Here is a 21,037-nt window from a genome sequence, read left to right as displayed (position 1 = left end):
GTAATTATGAAATATTTTTGCAATTTAAAATAACTTTTCAATTTTAATATAATTTAAAGTGTAATTTATTCCTCTGAAGACTGGAGTATATGATGCTGAAAATTCAGCTTTGCCTTCAGTGACATGATCCTTCAGAGATCGATAGTGGTGTTCGACTTGATGTGGCGCTGCACAAACCTATGACATCAAAGTACAGTGAGATATTCCTGCCCTCTAATCGCTCTCACGGTACTCGATGTCTCGCAGCTCCACTCTAATATGCAGAAAAAAGCATTAATTTGAAATAGATTTTTATCTAACAATGTAAAAGTCTGTAATTTCTGATCAATTTAATGCATCAAAAATAAAAAATATTGATTTAATTCAAAATAAAATAGTATATAGTGTACAGTAGTGCAGCAGTGTGTGCATACATACATATTTTCAGTTCAGCTTGTAACCTTAAAATGGATTTGGAAACAACTTGATTTAGTATCTTTTTTATTTGTGCAGCTACAATAAGTGATTTTTTTTTTTTTTTTTTTTTACATAGAAAAAACAGACAATGGTTTCCTAAGGATTGAACTCCTGGTGTGTTGCTAAACGACTACATTCTGGAAGCGTGCAAACATTTGTAAAAACAAATGAGAAGTGAATTCTAATTACATTTAGAATCAAGTCACTTTTTAAAATCCACAAATAATTGAATGGGGGAATCCAATATATGCTTATTAAATCGGTGAAATGATGTTAATTTGGGAGAGAACGTACAGGGTGGTAAAAGCACATCTACTCTGTCCTGCCTTTCTATTCATGTACCGAGTAACACTGCAGGATCCCTGAATAACCAATCGTCTGTGAAAACAATACAGAACTAACAACTGAACAACATAAGCGAGAACATTTCTGCTGGTAAACGATTATTAGACAAACTGTGAGTGTGGCATATGGGTGGGGTGGCTCTGGGTGATGTAGTTGACGGGGGAGTGAGAGGAAGAGGGGCAGTATGTGGCATGGTGGACGCGGGGATGCGGGCCAGCACCGTGAGTCCAGGGCGTGAGGTAGTGATATGTAGTGGAAAGCACAGGCACGTAGGGCTCATAGCTGGGGTGAATGGGCGGCTGGCCGCACTGCTCCTGCACCAGGGGGTAGAACACCGTGCCGGGGACCACCGTGGGAGGGTTTTCCATAGCCAGAGAGGTGCCTGAGGAGAGGAGGGCATGGGTGTGAGTGTACAGTGGAGAATAGAGTAGACTGTTTGACAAGCTCAAGGCAGAGAGTGTGGAGGTTTGTGGTGGTAACGATAGAGGGACGCTGACCGTTGTTGGGCACGTCTCCTTGAGGATGGGGGCACGTGCGGACAGGATCAGGGTAGGTCTGGGGAACTGTGTGGTCAGCGGTAGGAATGGCGCTCGAGTACGGCTGGAACTGAGCGTCTGCAGGCGGCTGCTGATACACCTGCTGCATTTGCACCATAGAGTGCCAATAACTCTGCTGATACCACTGGAGGAAATACAAAAACACTGGTTTGTCACATTTAAAGTACAAGTCACATTATGCAGTTCCTGCTGACCAGTGTAATTTTAGGGTGCTTTCACATCTGTAGTTCAGTTCATTTGGTCCGGACCAAGGGAGAAAAATTATACTTTTTGGTTCCTTTTCACACCACAATGATTGCTCTGGTCCGAATCAGTTTATGAAACGAACCAAAATGCAGTCATGTGAAATTCCACATCACTCGTTGGCCAGGTGGGTCTTGAACGTATTTTTATAACTGCACTTCGATTGTCAGAATTAACGTGCGGGGAAAATCCAACAGAACTCCCAGAAGTAAACAAAGCGGAGGAAAATCCAACAGACAACACGCCTCTTTTTACTATGGAGAAACAACTTTGTGGGCTGATTGTATCCCTGGTCATAGTTTATTAAATTAGTTTGTCTACACCACTTTAGGCAAACAATAACATTTGAGAATGAAGGGAGAATGCGGCTTGAAAATAATGTTTTATGCAATGCACGCAGCGAGTCTCTTCAGGAGGAGGCAACGTGTGCATTAATGTTGCTAAACATTGACATAATGCACAGCGCAGCTGACTACGGCAGCTGGTTTAGTCCAAAAATGCACAGTTATTTGGCAGTTGGGTCTGTTCGGGGGCGGATCACGTTCTCACCGCAAACGAACCGCTCCAGAGTTCGTTTGAAAGCTCTCCGAGGAGGTCTCGGTACGCTTGCTTGGTCCGCTTTTGGTAAATGGACTGCATTTATATAGCGCTTTCACAGACCCAATGGCCACCAAAGCGCTTTACATTTTGCCTCTCATTCACCCATTCATACACCGACGGCGGTGTCAGCCATGCAAGGCGCCATCCAGCTCGTCGGGAGCAGCTGGGGTTAGGTGTCTTGCTCATGGACACCTCGACACTTGGTCAGGTGGAACCGGGGATTGAACCACCAACCTTTCGGTTTGTAGACAACCTACATGAACCACTGAGCCACTGCCACCATGGCATTCACACCTGCCCAAACGAACCACACCAAGGGGGACAAAGAACTAATATAAAATTAAAATAAAGGCAATTCAAAATATAAAAATCTCGTTTAACTTTTTGTAACTGAGATCTGATTTTTGTTTTTATTAGTTTCTTTTTTATATATATTACTATTTAGGTTTAATACATTTTTCTTTCCGTTTTAGCCAATTAATTTCCAGTTAAAATTGTGTTTCAACTTGCCAAAACTATTCAAAGCAACCTTTAAAATATCAGCTTTCAATTAATTTTAATAGTTTTAGTTACAGTGTTTTGTAACTAAACTGTCTCACGCATGTAACCTGGTTCCCTGAGAGGGGAACGAGACGTTTCATCTCATTGCCATGCCACGGCGTCTTCAAACCTCCATTGATGGACTTGGTGATGCACTACGTTGTGTTGTGACTTCCATACTTTGGGCCAATCAGATTGGCAAGTTTAGACACCGGCTCACGCAGAGTTCACTGAGTCAACGTCATGACACTGTATCTCTTTCCCTTCTCAGGGAAACAGGTTACATATGTAACCAGAGATGTTTTTCTTTTGTGTTCCACAGAAGAAAGTTACATTAACTATTTAATAGTTACTAAATGGTTGATTTTCATAGTTAGCCTTTTATCATGCTGCTTTTGTTTTATAAAAGCCAGAATATGCCATGTGGTTTTCACTTTAAGCATAACGTACATAAACCTTGCCTCATTTCTTAGTGCGGGACATTACATATAGTTCTCTAGAGTGAACTATGTGGCGATCCACAAAAACAAAAAACACTCACCTGTACCCCCAAATTGTAGTAGTACTGAAGCACTTTGCAATCTAGGGAGAAAAGGTAAAAAAAAAAGGTTAAAAAAAAATATGCAGGATATAATTCAACAAGGAGGTGGTTCCCTCTGACCTCTTGGAAGGTCACTGCCATTGGGGTCATACGAGTAGGGTGGAGGAGGTGCCAAGGCGACTGGCTCTCCCATCTCATTCACAAACCACGGAACTGCTGGAAATACAGAGGAAGAGTGTCTTGATTCATCATCTTGGCTAACATTTTCTAACTTTTTTCCTCTGTTATAAAATAAAGAAACTCAGAGAAGTATACCAGGCCTGCCCAGAACATTCTGGGGTGGCGGCTGTCCCTGGTTCAGGATGCTGTTGGGCTGCAGAGGGTTTGGGGGAGTCTGGGAGCTCCCAGTGGATGAAGAGGAAGAGTTTGAAGTGAAAATTGCAGCCGGGGCAGAGTTGATTTGTTGAGAAGAGGAGAGGACAGATGACTTCACAACCACCTGAAAAGATTCAGAACATGTCCCACCCAAAGAGGATGAACACAACTGTGTAACAATTTTATGAAAATCATGAACAATGCATGCCTGTTGTGAGTAACTGTAGGTGGCGACTCCCTCTTGTGGCGACCCGGCACGAGAACTTCCTTCTTGAATGGTCTGCAAGACACATTAAAACTCAATCTGATCAGCATATAATCTCACATTAAAACTCCAATTTTAAGAATTATAAGAGAGCAAATTTTTTTTGCACAGAAACAATCTAATGATAGTCCCATTTTCTATATTCTCAAATGAAGGGAATAATACAGGTTTGTTTAGGTGAGATTGTGCAGAGCTGTCAGAGCACATCTACTCCCATGTTGTCCCATTCATTGGAACTCATGTCAGCCACAGTATTAGCATTTTGGTGGACATCTTTGACAAATGAAGTCTAGAAGACTGTACCAGATTGGTGGTAGACTCTGCTGCTGCTGCATACACTGATGGATTCTGATATCCTGCCTCTGCAATACAGAAACATGATGTTTTAATATCAAAGGACAGGATATAATGACAAGAGCATAATGCTGAAATGTTTCTAGCATTTAAGTCGTTAATGAACTAACCTGCAGCAGAGTAGATGTACTCCTCAGAGTATTCACCTAGTCAAGACAAACCGTTCAAATAAACCACCATTCATCATTACACAACATATGGGCATCATAGACATAATTTCAAGGCAAAGGCTGTTTCAAACTGTAGCCAGTAAAAACTTGTGTGTGTAACTTACAAAAGTAAGCTTCAGTCGTAAAGAATCTTCAGCTGAATTATTGATGGGTTAAAATGTAAAAATCACTACCAACAGTGTGTACCAAATGCATGTGACAACATCAAATGCAGGCATGAGTTTAGATTTAGGGGATCTAATCTGACGAGTATATCCCATATATGAGAGCATTTTTATTCATGGACTTTGAGGCAGCAAAATAATTTACCAATTACAAAATAATCATTAGTGACAGCCATAGATTAGATAAATGATAAGTAAAATGCACCAGCATTGTTTTGCATTTTGTGATTTTCTGTTGAATAAGGCACTATTTTCTAAGTCATATTTTGTCATTGAGGATAGCTTAAATATATTGTTTAAAAAAAGAAAGAAAAAAAGCATCTACTGACTGACACTACAATCTATTAGGTGGCGGTATGACACCTTAACACTGGTTGCCACCCATCATATGAAAGAGCAGCGTGTAGCTACTACTGTCGCACAAAATCTGATGTCGGAGCGAAAGCGAGACACTAACTCTGCACCTGAAAAAGTTAACTCACCACTGTAGAAGTTTTTGGGATATCATAAAAAGACAGTGTAACAAACTCACTCCGCCTCCCTACACTCTTATTTTGAATGTACCCTAAACTCCAAAGGAGACAAGGTGATGAAAAAAAAATGTGACCATGTGGCTAGTTGTCAGTGAGTTTTAACAGAGCCATGGGGTATTCAGAACCAAACCACATTCATATCCAGTGACTCTACACTAGCAAGGTTTGGCTGTACCTTGGTCTCCAGCAGTACTCCTCTCATCAGGGTCCTCCTCTGATGATGTCATGGTCTGTTTGCCTGAAGGAGGGATTGGACTGGGAACTCTTGGCACCCAGTAAGTAGTGGTCCCTGGAACCATGGGGTTGGACACTGCTTGACCCTTCAGATACACACAAAGAGACTGATCTTAGTATCAAGGCCCATTCACACCAATATAACTTTACAGTTATACAATAACTATAATCATTATTATTCTACAAGAATAGTGAAATCCACACCACAACTATAACAATAAATGGCAGAGGAACTAAATAATTGGATTCCTTTTCTAGCTGATGAATGATAAAAGCTTTAACAGCCAATCACTCAACTTTAAAAAGCTCAAGCATTTAAAGCAGCAAAGTGCACTTACAATAAACAATGTTATGGTGCACTGGTATGGACACTAACATGGTTATCGTTATAGGTGTGAATGGTCTTAAAATCCCAACTGTTACTAAAGTAGAACGGTGTCTCACCGGTATTGGGGAGAAGGCACTCTCATCAGTCTCCTCAATCTCATAGAAGGTGATACTTCCCTCCATGTCTTGGTTGTCCTCTCCTGGCTCAGGAACACAACTCAGACACTCTTTATTCAGAGAGTGCATCTGCCTTCGACTCCTTCTATACATACACAATTTTAACTCACTTTGCTAGCAGTTGAATTAAAGATGTTTTCGGAGCAAAAAACAACAACAGACAAAACTGAAATATCTTGCAATATTGAAACTTATGCTATCGAGTTAACAGACAATTTTACAAAAACAAAAATGACAAATTGAGTCTGTTCAATCAAGTAAAAAAAAAAAAAAAAAAGTTAGGTCTGATTGCATTTAAAACTTAATCTCTCCTTTCGTGACAATGGACAAAAAATATTAATGCATCTTTCACATATACAAATTTGTCCAATAAAACAAATTTCTTCGCCTGTCTCCGGAACCTGAAAAATGCTGCCTCCACAGGCAGAATCTGAAGGTAGGAAGATTGTGTCACATCCCTGAGATCCCTTCATCAAATACAATTTTCAAGGCATAGTTCACTTTAAAATGAAAATTCTGTCATCATATACTCACCCTCAAGTTGTTTCAAACCTGTATGAATTTCTTTCTTCTGCTGAACACAAAGGAAGATATTTTGAAAAATGTCAGTAACAAAACAGTTACCAGGTCCCATTGACTTCCATAGTAGGAAAAGAAAATACTATGGAAGTCAATGAGACCTGGTAACTGTTTTGTTACTGACATTTTTCAAAATATCTTCCTTTGTGTTCAGCAGAAGAAAGAAATTCATACAGGTTTGAAACAACTTGAGGGTGAGTATATGATGACAGAATTTTCATTTTAAAGTGAACTATCCCTTTAAGAACGCAAATGCTGCCTGAGAAGTCATTGGTTTATTGGGTAACAAGTCAGGCAACAGCTGCCTAAGTTTTGAGAACCAGCATTCGATTATGCCAGGGGTGTCCAATCCTGCTCCTGGAGGGCCACTTTCCTGCAGAGCTAAACTCTGCTAGATTAGGCAATCATTTATACTTCCAGCTTTTTCCTTTTTAAATCAATTGATTTCTCGGAAAAGCAATGAAGTAAATAATTTTGAAAATGTCTTCATTGCTGTTTTCTATGCAACAAGCTGTCAAATGTGGTTGTCAGGTTGCGAGGTAAACAAAAAAAGTTAAAAAATGTGTTTCCAAATTCCTATTTTAACAGGAAATGCATGTGTAAACATCCTAATTTTCTTAACCCATTTTTTAGAAAACTGAAGAAAAAACAGAAGAACTAAATATCCATGCAGTTACACAATAGATTGATAGATTATATTGAAGAGAAACTGTTGTTTGTCTCATTTATAACACTGTTAAGGTGAACGCTTTCCTACCGTGACCTGAAAGAGTAGTTATCAAAACTCTGGTAGCATCGCTTGCTAGGACTGGGATAATAGGCCATGTCTGGTCCAATAAGATGGTGTCTGTTCAGGAATCGGCCCGAACTTCTGACAAAAACAGATGTGTGGCAAAAGAACCACAAAAAAAACAAAACAGATTCATTCAATGAGTAAGGGTATGACTTATAAACATGTATGGTTAAAACAGGGGTGTCCAATCCTATTCTTGGAGATCTATCTTCCTGCAAAGTTCAGCTCCAGTCCTGATCAAACAACTGAACCAGCCAATTAAGATTTTTTTAGAACAACTTGATCATTACAGACAGGTGTGTCTGATCAGGGTTGGATCAGAACCCCAGGTAGATCTCCAGGAACAGGACTTGGTTAGAAGATACAACAATAAACAAAATAACCTTAAAGAATAGTGTCTAACCTGGGTGGTCCGTACCCACGTGGCGGTCTAGGCGAAGGATGGGGTCGGTAGTGTTCATAGGCCAGGCCTGGAGGAGGTGGAGCAGGACCGTGCACCCCTGGAGAACGGACATGATGAATGTTTCCTGGCCCAGGCTGCAGACGGGGAGGTAAGCCAGGCTGAGGACGACTGAAAGATACTGCCATCAACATCTCCTTACCACGAGGTTTCTTGAAGAACCTTCGGCGTCCGCGCAGTTCGGGGTCTGAAAAAAAAAAAAAATTCACAGCCTGATCACTACACCAAATCATAAATTGAACAAAATCTCATAATTCTCAAAATCACCCGATAACGAATTAACAACAAAATATGCAACAATAAGTACTATAATTACTTCCAACCTTCCCCGGATACATACAGTATACTTGCGTTAATCGGTGTGTGTACTGTATAGCAACTGCTTAAATGTAAACTTATTGCCCAGCGATATGATCTCAACTGCTTGAATTGTTGCTAAATGTATCCCATTAACGCACAGCCCTAATAAGTCATGAAGACATTAAGATATTATAAACTACCACAATTTTCAGTAAAGCTGCTTTGAAAATGTAGATTGTGAAAAACACTATATAAATACAGTAGTCAACATTTGAAGTGGATCAAAAAAGTTAATCAAAGTTGTCCTAAGACAAGAACAAGTGTTGTTCAAAATTAATGTATAACTTTGATGAAAGGTTTTGATCCACTTCAAATGTTGACTACTGTATACCGGTATGTAACTTGGCATGATCTGTTCATGTGGCCTTCTGGTAACTCAGTAATAGACCTATACAAAGGCATATACTCAAAATAAGAAATCAACTTAATGATAAAACTCAAGGAGTGTACATCCCAACACAAATTAGGTTGGAAAGAGGCAGACCTAGTTCTCCAGTGTACTGCTCTGGATGGTTGTAGGAGTTTCCCTTTCTGCTTGGTGTGATGTTCCAGGCTGGCACAGGGTTCACTGGCTTCAGATTACTCAAGGAAACCAGGTGTCTAGAGGAGTTAAAGAAGATATTTAGAGATTCTCAGGGACATTTGCCTGTGAAAAAGCACAGGTGAACATATCTTACTTTTCTGCAAGCTCCTCAATGAACACGGTCACTGCAGTGGTGTGACTCCCTACTTCCTGAATGAAAGCATTGTAGTACTTCCCTTTTGGATCCAAGCGGACCTGGGAGAGAGAGAAAAAAAAAAAACAAAAAAAAAAAACAGTATGATGGGGGTTGTGGGGAAATTAATTATTGAAAAATACATAACAGGGGTTTGATTTATCAAATGAGGTGTGACAAAAGAAAAATGGTACTCCAATTTGCAATAATGTTAACACTTAAACCTGATTAAAGTTGTCCCACCTGACACTTATCTCCTAAAAAGTACTGTCTGCCAGCAAACACCATGTAATCGGTCTTCTGTAGCTCTATAACACAGGATTATCACAAAGCACATCACAATAAAACTGCGCATATTTAAAAAAAAAAGAAAAAAAAAAAGGGAAGATATACATGTTAGAGATGGCATCAATTAGCTCAGTCAAACCACCTCTTCTGCTCATAAATTATACATAAATTAATTTGCATGTGGTCATATTCTCAAGGATATTTGGGGTGAATCATAAAACATCAGCCCCTTTCAAACATACAGTCTTTACTGGTAAATTACTGTTAAGAGATCATGTGTTACAGGACCTTTTAAAAAATACCAGTAAATCGGTTCCAGCAAATTACCAGTAAGGGAAGTTGTAATATTACCAGTAATGTGCTCTGTGTGAATGCGGAATGAAGATTACCGGTATGACCACGTACAAATTCAAAACGTGCTGACGTAAAAAGTCTGCTCTGGGCCAAACAAAGTTCTTTTTAGAGATGACACGATTATTCAGCGCTATTTACAGTAAGCTTTTTAATAGTTATGCCATTTAAATATGCGCAAGATGATCATCTTTGACCATTGCACAACGTCTCGCAGCTTTCAACGTGTCGCGACCCAGATTTCTTTTCCATTCATCAGCATTGCTCAGCAGTTGGATACTATTATGCCGGTCTCATCTTTTTAAAAGAAAAAACACTAATTTATTTTTAAACAATTTTTTTAACAAAAATGTCTTTACATTTACCGGTAAAGTCATTCTGGTAATTTACATTTTCATGAACCCCATTTAGCACAATCCATCCCCCACCAAGAAAAAAAAGAGTTACATTCAGTAAAACATATATATATATTTTTTTTTACATCAGCAGTGCTTTCTATTGAATGGTTTAACATGTGAATCAGTATTAATTTAGTGTAAGAGTCATTAATGCTCTTAAAATGTAACTGAAGTAAACCAAACCGACCTTTGCGGCTGTCTTGCCACACGTCAAACTCTACGTTGCGGTACAGCTCTGGCTCCAAGGCCTTTAGTACCTTGTACGGCAGAACCAGTTTTCCTGAACCTTCTGTGGCCTGGAGCAAAGAGTGTATGTCAAATACTGATGAAAGTTTAACATCTTAATCTTTTAAATTATGGTCTTAGCCACCTTCTGGTCCTCAGCCCCAGCTCTGGATTTGTCTTCTGAGCGGCAGTGACCACTCGACTCCCATTCTTCTCTGAAACAAGTCAAAAGTCATGCAAAGTACATAAACTGCCATTTTTCCAACTATAAAAATACACTTTTTTTTTTATTTCTTTTTTTACTTTGAACATTCTACTAAACATCTCCTTGTGTTTCTGAACATCATGTGGATTAATTACAGAATAAACATTTTTGAGTGTACCATTTCTTTATAATCTATACTTGCAAGGCATGCAAGCGGTCAACATTTTCCCATAATGAAACCACTTCGTATTTGTGAGATAATCAGCAAGAAAAAGAGAGGCTGTTTTCAAAATCACCCCCTATACTCTACATTAGGACACTTGAGGGAGTGGACGAAAATGAGAGAGCGAATTCAGACACCAAGTGCACCAGAAGGGTTGCAGCTTTTGCATAGTTTGTGCCTGCCATTTAAAGGTGACCTATGCAGGGTTTTTTTACCTTAACTGAACAGCTTCGGAGTCATTGGAATGGTTATATTACTTTTTTTGGGGTTGAATGGTGGTCATCTCGCACCCCCCTATCGCCTGTGAGCGGAAAAACCACCCTTGCAACTTTGGCCGCAGCGTCAGGAAGTATTGCGTGTTATCAGGTCTCGCGATGTAACGAATTGCATTACGGCAAAAAAATCTGCTAAAATTATGTCATTGCGCTCCCTTACGCTGTTCGAACCCGAATGAAGACGACGTTTTAAAGAATGTCCCATCTGCTTTGATCTACTAGCCTCTGGTATCTGAGAGTCGCCAACAAGTTTTTTGCCAGTGTTGTCAAATATTTATTCTGAAGCTGTAGGGGGAGCTCTATAGAGAAACCTGCGAGCAAAAAGCAAGAAATTCCCCAAACTGCAAAGCCCTGCTTTAATAATCATTTAAAACAAACTGCAGCTCAAGCTCTAGTAGAAATTAAAAGATTTAGTCATGGAAACTATGCATAAACATTAATTAAACAATTTAATAATTAATTTAAAAGAAATTTATATCTGTAATATATTACGCTGTAGCCATATTGGAGCAGCGGTTTGAAAATAGATGGATGGACGATTTCGCTGCGGGACCATCGTCTGGTGAGACGCAGGTATTCTCTACCCATAATGCACTGAGAGTCACACTGAATGAATTCCTGCGTCTCACCAGACTGTTGTACACTTTTTATTGCGGTGCATTATTGGATTAAATGAGTGCACTCGATATAATCCACTATGGTTTGGCTGTTCCCTCAAATAGTGCACTAAATCGGGTATAGGGGGTGATTTTGAACACAGACAGAGAGAAAGATGAAGGAAGACAGGAGACGCCTTAAAGTGTGCTACGAAAGAGTCAGGAAACAAGAGAAGACCTCTGAGGCCGGTCTTCTGGGGTGTCGTAGCCAGCGTCCTCACTGCACATAGACTGGCTGTTTCTGTATCGTCGTCCCCCTCCTTTGAATCCCTCCAGTGCCACCTGCAGCTCTTCTTCCTCAACTCCCATAACACGAGAGTATAACAGTTCATACAACAAGGCTGAAAAAAAAATGTAAATGCCACATACAACATTCCACTACTGTGGTAAAATTACAACCCAATCCAGAACAAAATGTTCACCATTTGTGATTGTTCATGATGTGTCATACAATAAATCTTGTCTTGATTAACTGCCAACTCACCCTGACACAGTGCAGCATCCATTGGATAGTTCTTGGGGTAAACAATGTCATAGTGGCCATTGTTTGAGCAACACAGCAAAATCTGTGGGGTGGAATTCAAGATGATAAATGTGCTGGGAACCTAAATTAATGCTGCAGAAATTACGCAGTACTTTATCAACAAAGCAATAAAATAAAATAAAAATGTCCCTTCACATTTCAAAGGAAGACCAACTGGTGGATGGAAGCAGAAAAGAATCTGCGTGAATGCTGCCCACCAAAATTTGATCTCAGCCTCAAACATCCCACCCAGTGATGCATAGTCCCCCAGTTTCACAGACAAGGCTTAAGCTAGACCCAGACTACAATGCATGTTTCAGCCGTTTTAACTGAAAGCAACTTGCACTGATACATCTTAAAATAAGTCACTGTCATTGTTTTGTCTCAAGATGCACACCAGTAATGTTTTTTTCGAGACACCCCTCGCTGCAGCCTGTAGCACGATGACGTAGTTGGATGGTCCAATACGTAGTGGATGGAGGTGTGTTTTGGTGACGCATGCGCAGTAACGATCTCTGGGTTATAATCGTACTATATCTATGGTTATAATTCACCTGCGCTGGTAAAGGTGACATGTTTGCTCAATATTGTATTGAGATGATGTTCTAATCTAACCCGTGTAGTAGTAGTAGTACAGTTTAATAGTAAGTAATTGTTGATGAATAAGTAATTACATAAATGGGATGCTAAGTTATCCGAGTTTCTCTCTACAAAATAGTTAATTTTACAACATTTCAATCACATGATTTTGAACATACATTTGATAGATTAATAGCATGTCCTCACTGCAAGTATTTTTTTTAAATGCGTGTATATAGAACATTTTAAAATAAAGCCTTTTTAATTTTCATTATCAACCCAGTATAAACCTGTCATAATTAAATGTTGCGGGGATATTGCGGGGTTGTTATTATTAGCCATTTTATTTTATTCAGGTCATATTTGCTGTTGAGTGGAAGCAAAAATGAGTCAATAATCTAATTGTCTCTGTAATTTTAAAGGTACAATACAATAAGGTCTGTAAACATCTTACAATACCAGTACACATCCAAGGGAAAATGCAAAAATAATAACAGCATCAAGAAAATAAATCTTGTCAGATGTCAAAAAAAAAGTGCTTAAAGGAGAACTCCGGTCAATTTTAACATTAAGCTCAATTTTTAGTAAATTTGGAGTGCTGTCAATACAGAGAACAACGACAAAAATCGGTGTTGCCTACACCGTGTTATCCTCTTTTTAAAATTAGCACCCTATTGACTTGAATGGGGCAAGTTTTAAACCTGCTTTTAGCCTCTTAACATCCTTGATGTGTCATTACAAGTGCCCAGCCATGTTGAGTGATTCCTTAAGAGTGAACACGAGTGAATCTGACTGCAGTAGATGTGAAAGATATTAATAAAAATGATGTTATATCAGCCAGCGCACAGACCTGTATTTAGTTCCTGTTTTCGGTCGAAGTCCAAAGTAGTCGATTGTCGAGTTCACGCGCGTGATCATAGTAACTAAACCTATGCGCTTCAACTCGACAATCGACTACTTTGGACTTCGACCGAAAACAGGAACTAAATACAGGTATGTGCGCTGGCTGATATAACATCATTTTTATTAATATCTTTCACATCTACTGCAGTCAGATTCACTCGTGTTCACTCTTAAGGAATCACTCAACATGGCTGGGCACTTGTATGACACATCAAATATGTTAAGAGGATAAAAGCAGGTTTAAAACTTGCCCCATTCAAGTCAATAGGATGCTAATTTTAAAAAGAGGATAACACGGTGTAGGCAACACCGATTTTTGTCGTTGTTCTCTGTATTGACAGCACTCCAAATTTACAAAAAATTGAGCTCAATGTTAAAATTGACCGGAGTTCTCCTTTAATGATATTTTGCCTGGTAAGAGTTCCTTCTTTAATGGCTATTCGTTTTTCCAGTGATCTGTACATAAGGTTCTTGCTGTTCAGTGTCTGCAAGACATGTTTTCGCCACGGAGTGAGAAATAAAAAAGGTAATTGCGATTTTTATCTCACTATTCTGACTTTTTATCTAAGAATTGCGTGATATAAAGTCGCAATTGTGTGTTATTAAGTCAGAATTGCGTAATATAAAGTCGCAATTGCGTGTTATTAAGTCATAATTATGAGATATAAACTCGCAATTGCGAGAAATATAGCTTGAAATTCAGACTTTTTTTCTCAGAATTGCATGTTTATATCTCGCTATTCTGACTTTATAATACGCAATTGGGAGATAGTCAGAATGGCATGATATAAAGTCGCAATTGCGTGTAAGTCAGAATTGTGAGATGTGAGATATTAAACTAGCCTACTGAGGTAAAAAATAATAATATTTTTGAATAATATTTATTTGACTTTATAACTCGCAATTGCGAAAATATGTCAGAATTGGGAGATATAAACTCGCAATTATGTGTTTTAAATTCAGAATTGCGAGAAAAAAAGTCAGAATTCTGACTTTATAACACCCAATTCTGACTTTATATCTCGCAATTCTGACTTTATAACACGCAATTGAGACTTTATTTCACGCAATTCTGACTTTATATCTCACAATTCTGAGAAATAAAGTCAGTATGCTAAATGTAAACTCGCAATTGTGAGATAAAAAAGTCTCAATTATATTTTTAAATGTTTTATTCTGTGGCGGAAAAGAGCTTGCATACTCAAGTGACCATTTATTTTATTAACTTTATTCTTCTTGGAAGATCAAAGCACGTGTGATTGTTTCCGTCACCAAAACACACCACCGCGCATGCGCGTAACAGAGTCCACTACGTATTGGACCATCCAGCTACGTCATCGTGCTACAGGCTGCAGCGAGGACCTCTTGTTTTTTTCTAACATAAAAAAAAAAAACGTAATATCCTAATTGAACTAAGACCTAACACTGGCTTAAGGCTGATTTATACTTCTGCGTCGGACCTACGCCAGAGCCTCTACGCTGTAGGCAATGCGTTGGTTTTCATTTATACTTCTGCGTCGTTGTCCTTGTGACGCGCAATTACACATGCAGAGGGAGCATATGAAACCCAAGCGAGGGGTTCTAGCAGACCAATCACAGTGCTTGCGTCCACGTAGAATTGACACGTGGTTACATTTTTGGAGAGGTCCTACGCCCTATGTCCTACGACATAGCTACGAAATCAACGCAGAAGTATAAATTGGGCTTTAGTCTAACCCGTCTGTGAAACCAGGCCATTATATACTAAAATGATATACTAAAATAGTGCTGTTGGATTCCAACAGAACCATCCGTCACTGGATGGTCACTATGTAACTTCTGGAGTCAGGGGTCCAGCTTCCCATCCGGGTACAATGAGAGCTTCAATGGAAAAACTTGTAGCTTAGGTTCATGACATCAAATCTTTCACAAATGTTAAAATAGCAGTAAGAAAGAAAAATATCCACAAACTTAACAGTGCATACTGCTTTCCGTGACACAGTAACTACAGTTGGTTCATGGTCAAGTAGGAGGTTCATGGAATTAGAACTAAACTCTAAATGTGAACAGAGAGAGTTAACATTCCTCACCTTAGGCAAATTGTCTTCCTCTGCAATCTCAGTTGGCGGCTTACCTGGATACCTGTAAATGACAAAGCACCGCCTGTGCCGAAAACCACTCGTATGAGAATTTGGGCCCAAAAATCACACATTTTAAAATGAAATTTCATTTGAATTGATTCAAACAGATATAATTCAGATGCAAGGGATAGTTTACCTCATTTTTACTTTAGAGTTATTTTATGTTTTTTCTTCCATGGAACACAAAAAGTGAATTTAAGACAATCCTCTTTTCAATATTAAGAGCAGGGGTCACCAAACTTGGTCCTGGAGGGCCACTGTCCTGCAGAGTTTAGCTCCAACCCCAATTAAACACACCTGAACCAGCTAATCAAGGTCTCACTAGGCATACTGGAAACTTTCAGGCAGGCGTTTTGGACCTGGTTGGAGCTAAGGCAGGTCTTAGCTCTGCAGGACCGAGTTTGGTTACCCCTGATAAAGAGAGTCAGAGTGAATGACTGTAAAGCTCCAAAATACCCATCTCTTAAAAGCGGTCCACACAACTTGAGCACTTTATTCCACAACTTCTAAAATCATATGGTAGCTTTGTGTGAGGAACAAACCAAAACGTAAATCATTATTCACTGAAAATATTCATTGTAGTGCAACTGACTTTAGGCAATGATGTACTTTTTGTAGTCCATTGATCTTTGGTGGATGGGAAGATTAACAGTTAACAATTTTTGGCCTGTTCACCACATAAAACTATCACGTGACTTAGGCTATAGACTGCTTTTATTACCTACTTGTCATTTTGGGGCCTTTTAGCATATCAAAGAGAGCAGCCAAAATATACTTCAGAAATTTGCCTTTTATGCTCCACAGAAGAACAATACTGGGTTTGAAATTACATGAAAGTGAGTAATGACCCTTTTCCTTTTTGGGTGAACCATTTCTTTAAAAAAAAAAAAAAAGTTAATCAAAGAGAATATAAGTAGTGTTTCACAAAAAAAGGCTTTGGATTAAGAACAAGTAGATGCAAAGCATACCTGTACACTAAAGACAGTGCCTTTATTTCCACTTGTCCTGTGGTTTCCTGTGAAATTTGGGATATTACAAGACAGTCCATTACAATCAAATGTCAGTTATTTTTACCACAGTAAACACCTGCCCAATCATTAAACTACAACAATAAAACACATAATATGCTATGTTAATATTTTGTGTAGATGGAAAGACCCTGAACGCAAACCGTGGGGTCTTCCAAGCGTTCCAAATACTTCTCAAAAGATCCTTGAACAAACTGAAACACATGGTAAGTTAACACAATAAGACAACATGTTAGAAATGTTTAAATGTAATGACAGTTTGTACTAAGGTTTCGTTGATGTAGTCTGAATTCACTCACAGGTTCAAAGTTACATCTGTTTGCCCTCATGAAGTTGGCACACTGTTTTCTTATTCTTTGATGGTAATTCTGGGAGTAGTAAAGCTTATGACAAAATAAAAACATCAGTTCAGCAGCAGATTGTTAAAAAAAACCCGGACAAGTGAAGAGGTAAAATCATAAAAATGTCATTCAGCTACTCGTTTTAACAGCTATGCTACAGCACAACACGGTTTTCTAGAATTCATACTTTCACAACCTTTGACTATGACACAGAAATGTACAGTTTGAGCTTATTTTAAGGTATATTTATGGAAATTACCTGCTCAGAAACAGCTCGAAACAAACAGGACGCGTCTCTCGCCATCATTTTTCGGTAGAGCCCGATGCTGGCCAGATACTCGTCCATGTTTACAAAATATTTCTTCAAGGGTTTCTGCATCTTCAAGAAATCATAAATAAAAAACAATACATATACAGAGCTTCACGGCTTTCCGACTAAAAACGAAAAAACAGTGAAGGTCGAAAGTTTCCTTTCGGCTTGAGAATGAAACAGGTGCTGCAAATGAAGCCTGATTGCAGCGCATCACTGTCGTTTGGCGCGACTTTAGATTTAAAAAACTTTGATGGTAGATTCAGGAGTGATGGTTTCTATGACAGCAGAATCGCAGATATTTTAGCCAACAGTTAAAATAGCATTGTTACACTGGAGTCTGCAAATCGCTAGGCCCAAACTATTATAATGCATACAGTCTATTTCATTTTAGTGGAGTTTGGTGATACTCCCTCAGCATTCAACAGGTAGGTGCTCTACATCAGTTTAAATTAAAATACAATTCAATACAACACAGAAAATATGAATGAATGAAAATTACTTAAAATAAGCTATTTTTATAATGTCAACAGACAAGGGTGTTGTATGTAGCCTAATGTTACAAGGTTACAGTGTAGGTTATTTGCAAAAATCATTGAAGCAATCTTACTCACAAAAATTACCTAAACCGACCACAATTTTGACTAAATAAGTAGGCTAAGCCTAATTTCCTGCTAACAACCCCTCCCTAAAAAGTTCGAGTTGCCTTTATTTAATTGTTTATCAAACAATTAATCTTCAATACATTTAGATTTACATGGACTCGAGGATAAATATGGACTAGATTCATAATACGGTTACCGGTTTGATTAACCATGATAAAATCGTTATTTTATAAATCATATTTTTTAATATCCTTAAGACCATATTTGATTACCGTCATTTTAAAGACTCACGTTAATTCTGTCCAGCAAAGTTAGCACACTCTCTCACGTGCTAAGGGAATGTAAACTTGTAAACGAATTAATTATATGAATGTATTTTTTTCGAAGGGAACGACTGTCTTCAGAAAAGCTTTGATGCAGTTTTATTTTCATCCTACCCTCCGTTTAATGCATAATGTAATAATAAACTATTGTACGGCCGTTACCAGGGAAACAGCATATTTTTTGCTTTTCCATAAGCGCCATCTACTGTCAGAGTTAATTCAGCCTACCGCGTTTGTTCAGAGACCATTGCGAAAATGTATCTGTTTTTATCGTTTTTTTACGCACTATTGTAAATTGACCAGTTAATGAAAAATAAGCTTGTGCATTATAAAATCTAAACAATTTGGATAAGATGAATAGGCATACGGACCAATTATTCAAGGCTAACTCTAATTTATAAATTTGACATCCCTTTTCTTAAAAATGGTTTAAGGCTGAAATGTTAGGGTTATCATTTTATACGTTTTTGTTATAACTTTATTTTAACATAATAGGCATATTGTAGATAATGTTATGTCATCAAGCCTAAGTCAACCAACCAACTTTTTTTTTTTTATGTAGGCCCAAGTCCGGCCGTCGTAGTTAGGATAATTCTATTTATTTATTTATTTATTTTATTGTTTATGAAAACCAAAAAATAATAATAGTAGGCCTACTGCTAATTTTATTTGTTGTTTGTTGGTTTTCGATATAAAACCACCAACAACAAATAAAACTCAGTTAAATGCTTTATGTGTGTGTAATAGTAGCTATAGCCTATACAGTTCCAGGCAGTTGGCTACAGTGATAATATCACAACCGTGATTATTTACATAAACGTGATATTAACATGGACCTTGTGAAACACCCTGTAAAAACAGGAAGTAGCCTAATTTAAACAGAAAAGATCTTTCAATGTAGGCTAGCCTATTTTACTAACTCAACTGGTTGTAAGTTAACTTAATTGCCACGCTTTAATACATTCTATCGCGTTAGACATGGAAATTTTCCTGTAGGTCTATATTGTAAGAAAAGGTAGCCTATAGGCTATGCTTTGGAAAAACGTTTTGGCCTATTTAAGACACTTAGCCTACTGTATAGGCCTACCTTTGTGGTAAAATAAGCCTATTTTATTTATTCATTTAATCAATCGCCTTTATTTGTAAAAGAATGGCATTTTAAAGGTTCTTTACACGTATAGGGTTCTATTTAGAACCATATCGTCCTGAAAAACGTTTGGTTCTTTATCCCCGCCTTTTTGATTTTCAAATCTAACCGTTAAAGCCACCTCATTACTGTTTTTCTGGAGCTCAACACAGACTTGTCATTCAACACACTCTCAACAGGTAAATTATGAAAATGAATTTCCTAAAAATGTCTATACATTTTGATTTCAAACTATCAGGTTTACTACCAATATACATGTGATCAGCTCTGTTCAGTTTAGGATACTTCACTTCTCTGTGCATATTAAATTTATGATCCATAGATTTAAAAAAAAAAATATATTATTATGCAAACAATAAAAACAAATATTAAAGCAATCCTATCACTTTTTATGTCACTTTTTCCATATAACATTGTAAAGGGTTCACATAGCCATACTGTCAATTTTTGCTACTTTTGGCCTTCACAAACAAACATAATTATTTTTACATAAACAAATGGAAGAGACACACTGTCCCACTACCTCATCATCTACAGAGAGAAACTGCCACACAATAACACCAAAATGATGGACTTCATAGACACCATAGGATTGTGAAGATATTGCATTGGTACATGGTCTTCATGACAACTTTTTTCTGTTTCTAGTTGGTTTTTACTTCATGTATTTATTCATGTTCAATGTCAATTGTCCTTTATTATTGCATTCAGCTAATAACTGTTGTTAGAGCACTCATTTTAGCTACTTTCACATATATAAAAAAACAGCAACAGCATGTTGTGTCAGTTAATTTTATTTTTTTAAGACCCTAGAGGCTTACAAGACATTATGAGAGGGGTAAAAAATATATATCAATATATAATTTAAAGTATTAAAATAAAAAATATTATACTAATATTAACAATATAACTAATATTAAGGAAAATTAACCGTTATTCAAAAGGTTATTTATAACACCATTAAGGTCCTATATAGCACGTTCAAAGCATGTTTTTTTTTTTTTAAGAACCGTATAAAGGTTAGCACCAAAAAGGGTTCTTCTATGGTTAAAAGCTGAAGAACCCTTATTGTCTAGAACAATTTTTTTTTAGAGCAGAGTTATTTTCCTGAACCTTTAATCACATAGTTTCTCTTATTGGTTTGGTTAATTTAGTCAATGCTATTATAGTGTATTTTGTTATGATGCTGTGCAGGAAAGACGTGAAGTCAAAATAGCGCAGGTTTCCAGAGTATCCACACGGTGGCGCCAAAGCTCGCGATAAGAGACGAGATCTCAGTCACGTAAAAAAAAATGTTATCAGTAGTATGCATCGTTTTTGGTTAATACTACGTATTTTGTTTAGTGTCACATCTATCTGTATAATATAATGCTTCTATACCTAAAAAAAACAAAACAAAAATTAAGCATTTGTCTGAATCACCTGATAATTCGCGTTTACTGTCACACGGTCCTGCCTCAGTAGCTAGATTAATGTCTATACAAATTAATTATTTTAACTCTTAAATTGTTTTTTGCTACCTTTTAAAATAGCTAATTTTAAAATATAGTTGATTTTTAGTTTAAATGTCTTTCTCTGTTGTAATAATAGTTTACACAGCTCATAGACAAAAGTCAAAATTTGACAGACATTTGACGAATTGTATTTTCTCAACTCACAAAGCCTATAGGATAAAACAGATACAAATAATTGTATCCAATATATTAATTAATTTCTCACCATTTATTTATGGTGTAAAATGTTCAATA

General features: G+C 37.6%; 1 protein-coding gene across 18 annotated transcripts; it reads right to left on the bottom strand.

The window, feature by feature from the left end:
• Nucleotides 1-465: 465 nt before the first annotated feature.
• On the bottom strand, nt 466-18,249 carry alg13 (ALG13 UDP-N-acetylglucosaminyltransferase subunit). 18 transcript variants are annotated; one of them, XM_079585574.1, is made up of 26 exons: nt 17,838-17,904; nt 17,164-17,283; nt 16,863-16,946; nt 16,707-16,757; nt 16,504-16,550; nt 15,485-15,557; nt 11,895-11,976; nt 11,589-11,751; nt 10,197-10,266; nt 10,014-10,122; nt 9,033-9,097; nt 8,751-8,851; nt 8,558-8,673; nt 7,856-7,900; nt 7,657-7,753; nt 7,218-7,331; nt 5,822-5,966; nt 5,319-5,463; nt 4,387-4,422; nt 4,226-4,284; nt 3,866-3,937; nt 3,598-3,781; nt 3,403-3,498; nt 3,283-3,323; nt 1,299-1,482; nt 466-1,183 (listed from the first exon to the last, which is right to left on the bottom strand). In XM_079585574.1, the coding sequence occupies exons 2-26, from the start codon at nt 17,281-17,283 to the stop codon at nt 903-905; spliced, it is 2,580 nt and encodes an 859-aa protein (XP_079441700.1). In that variant the 5' UTR covers nt 17,838-17,904; the 3' UTR covers nt 466-902. The 18 variants fall into 18 exon arrangements, with proteins under 18 accessions (XP_079441700.1, XP_079441702.1, XP_079441704.1 ...); XM_079585576.1 differs by having other exon boundaries at nt 7,218-7,328; nt 17,838-17,903; XM_079585578.1 differs by having other exon boundaries at nt 5,822-5,963; nt 17,829-17,902.
• Nucleotides 18,250-21,037: the final 2,788 nt, after the last annotated feature.

This window comes from Phoxinus phoxinus (assembly GCF_949152265.1).
Source record: "Phoxinus phoxinus genome assembly, chromosome: 17".
In the NCBI taxonomy this organism is placed as follows: Eukaryota; Metazoa; Chordata; class Actinopteri; order Cypriniformes; family Leuciscidae; genus Phoxinus; species Phoxinus phoxinus.
Note: the sequence above shows the minus strand (reverse complement) of the source record. Positions and strands in the feature narration are given on the sequence as shown.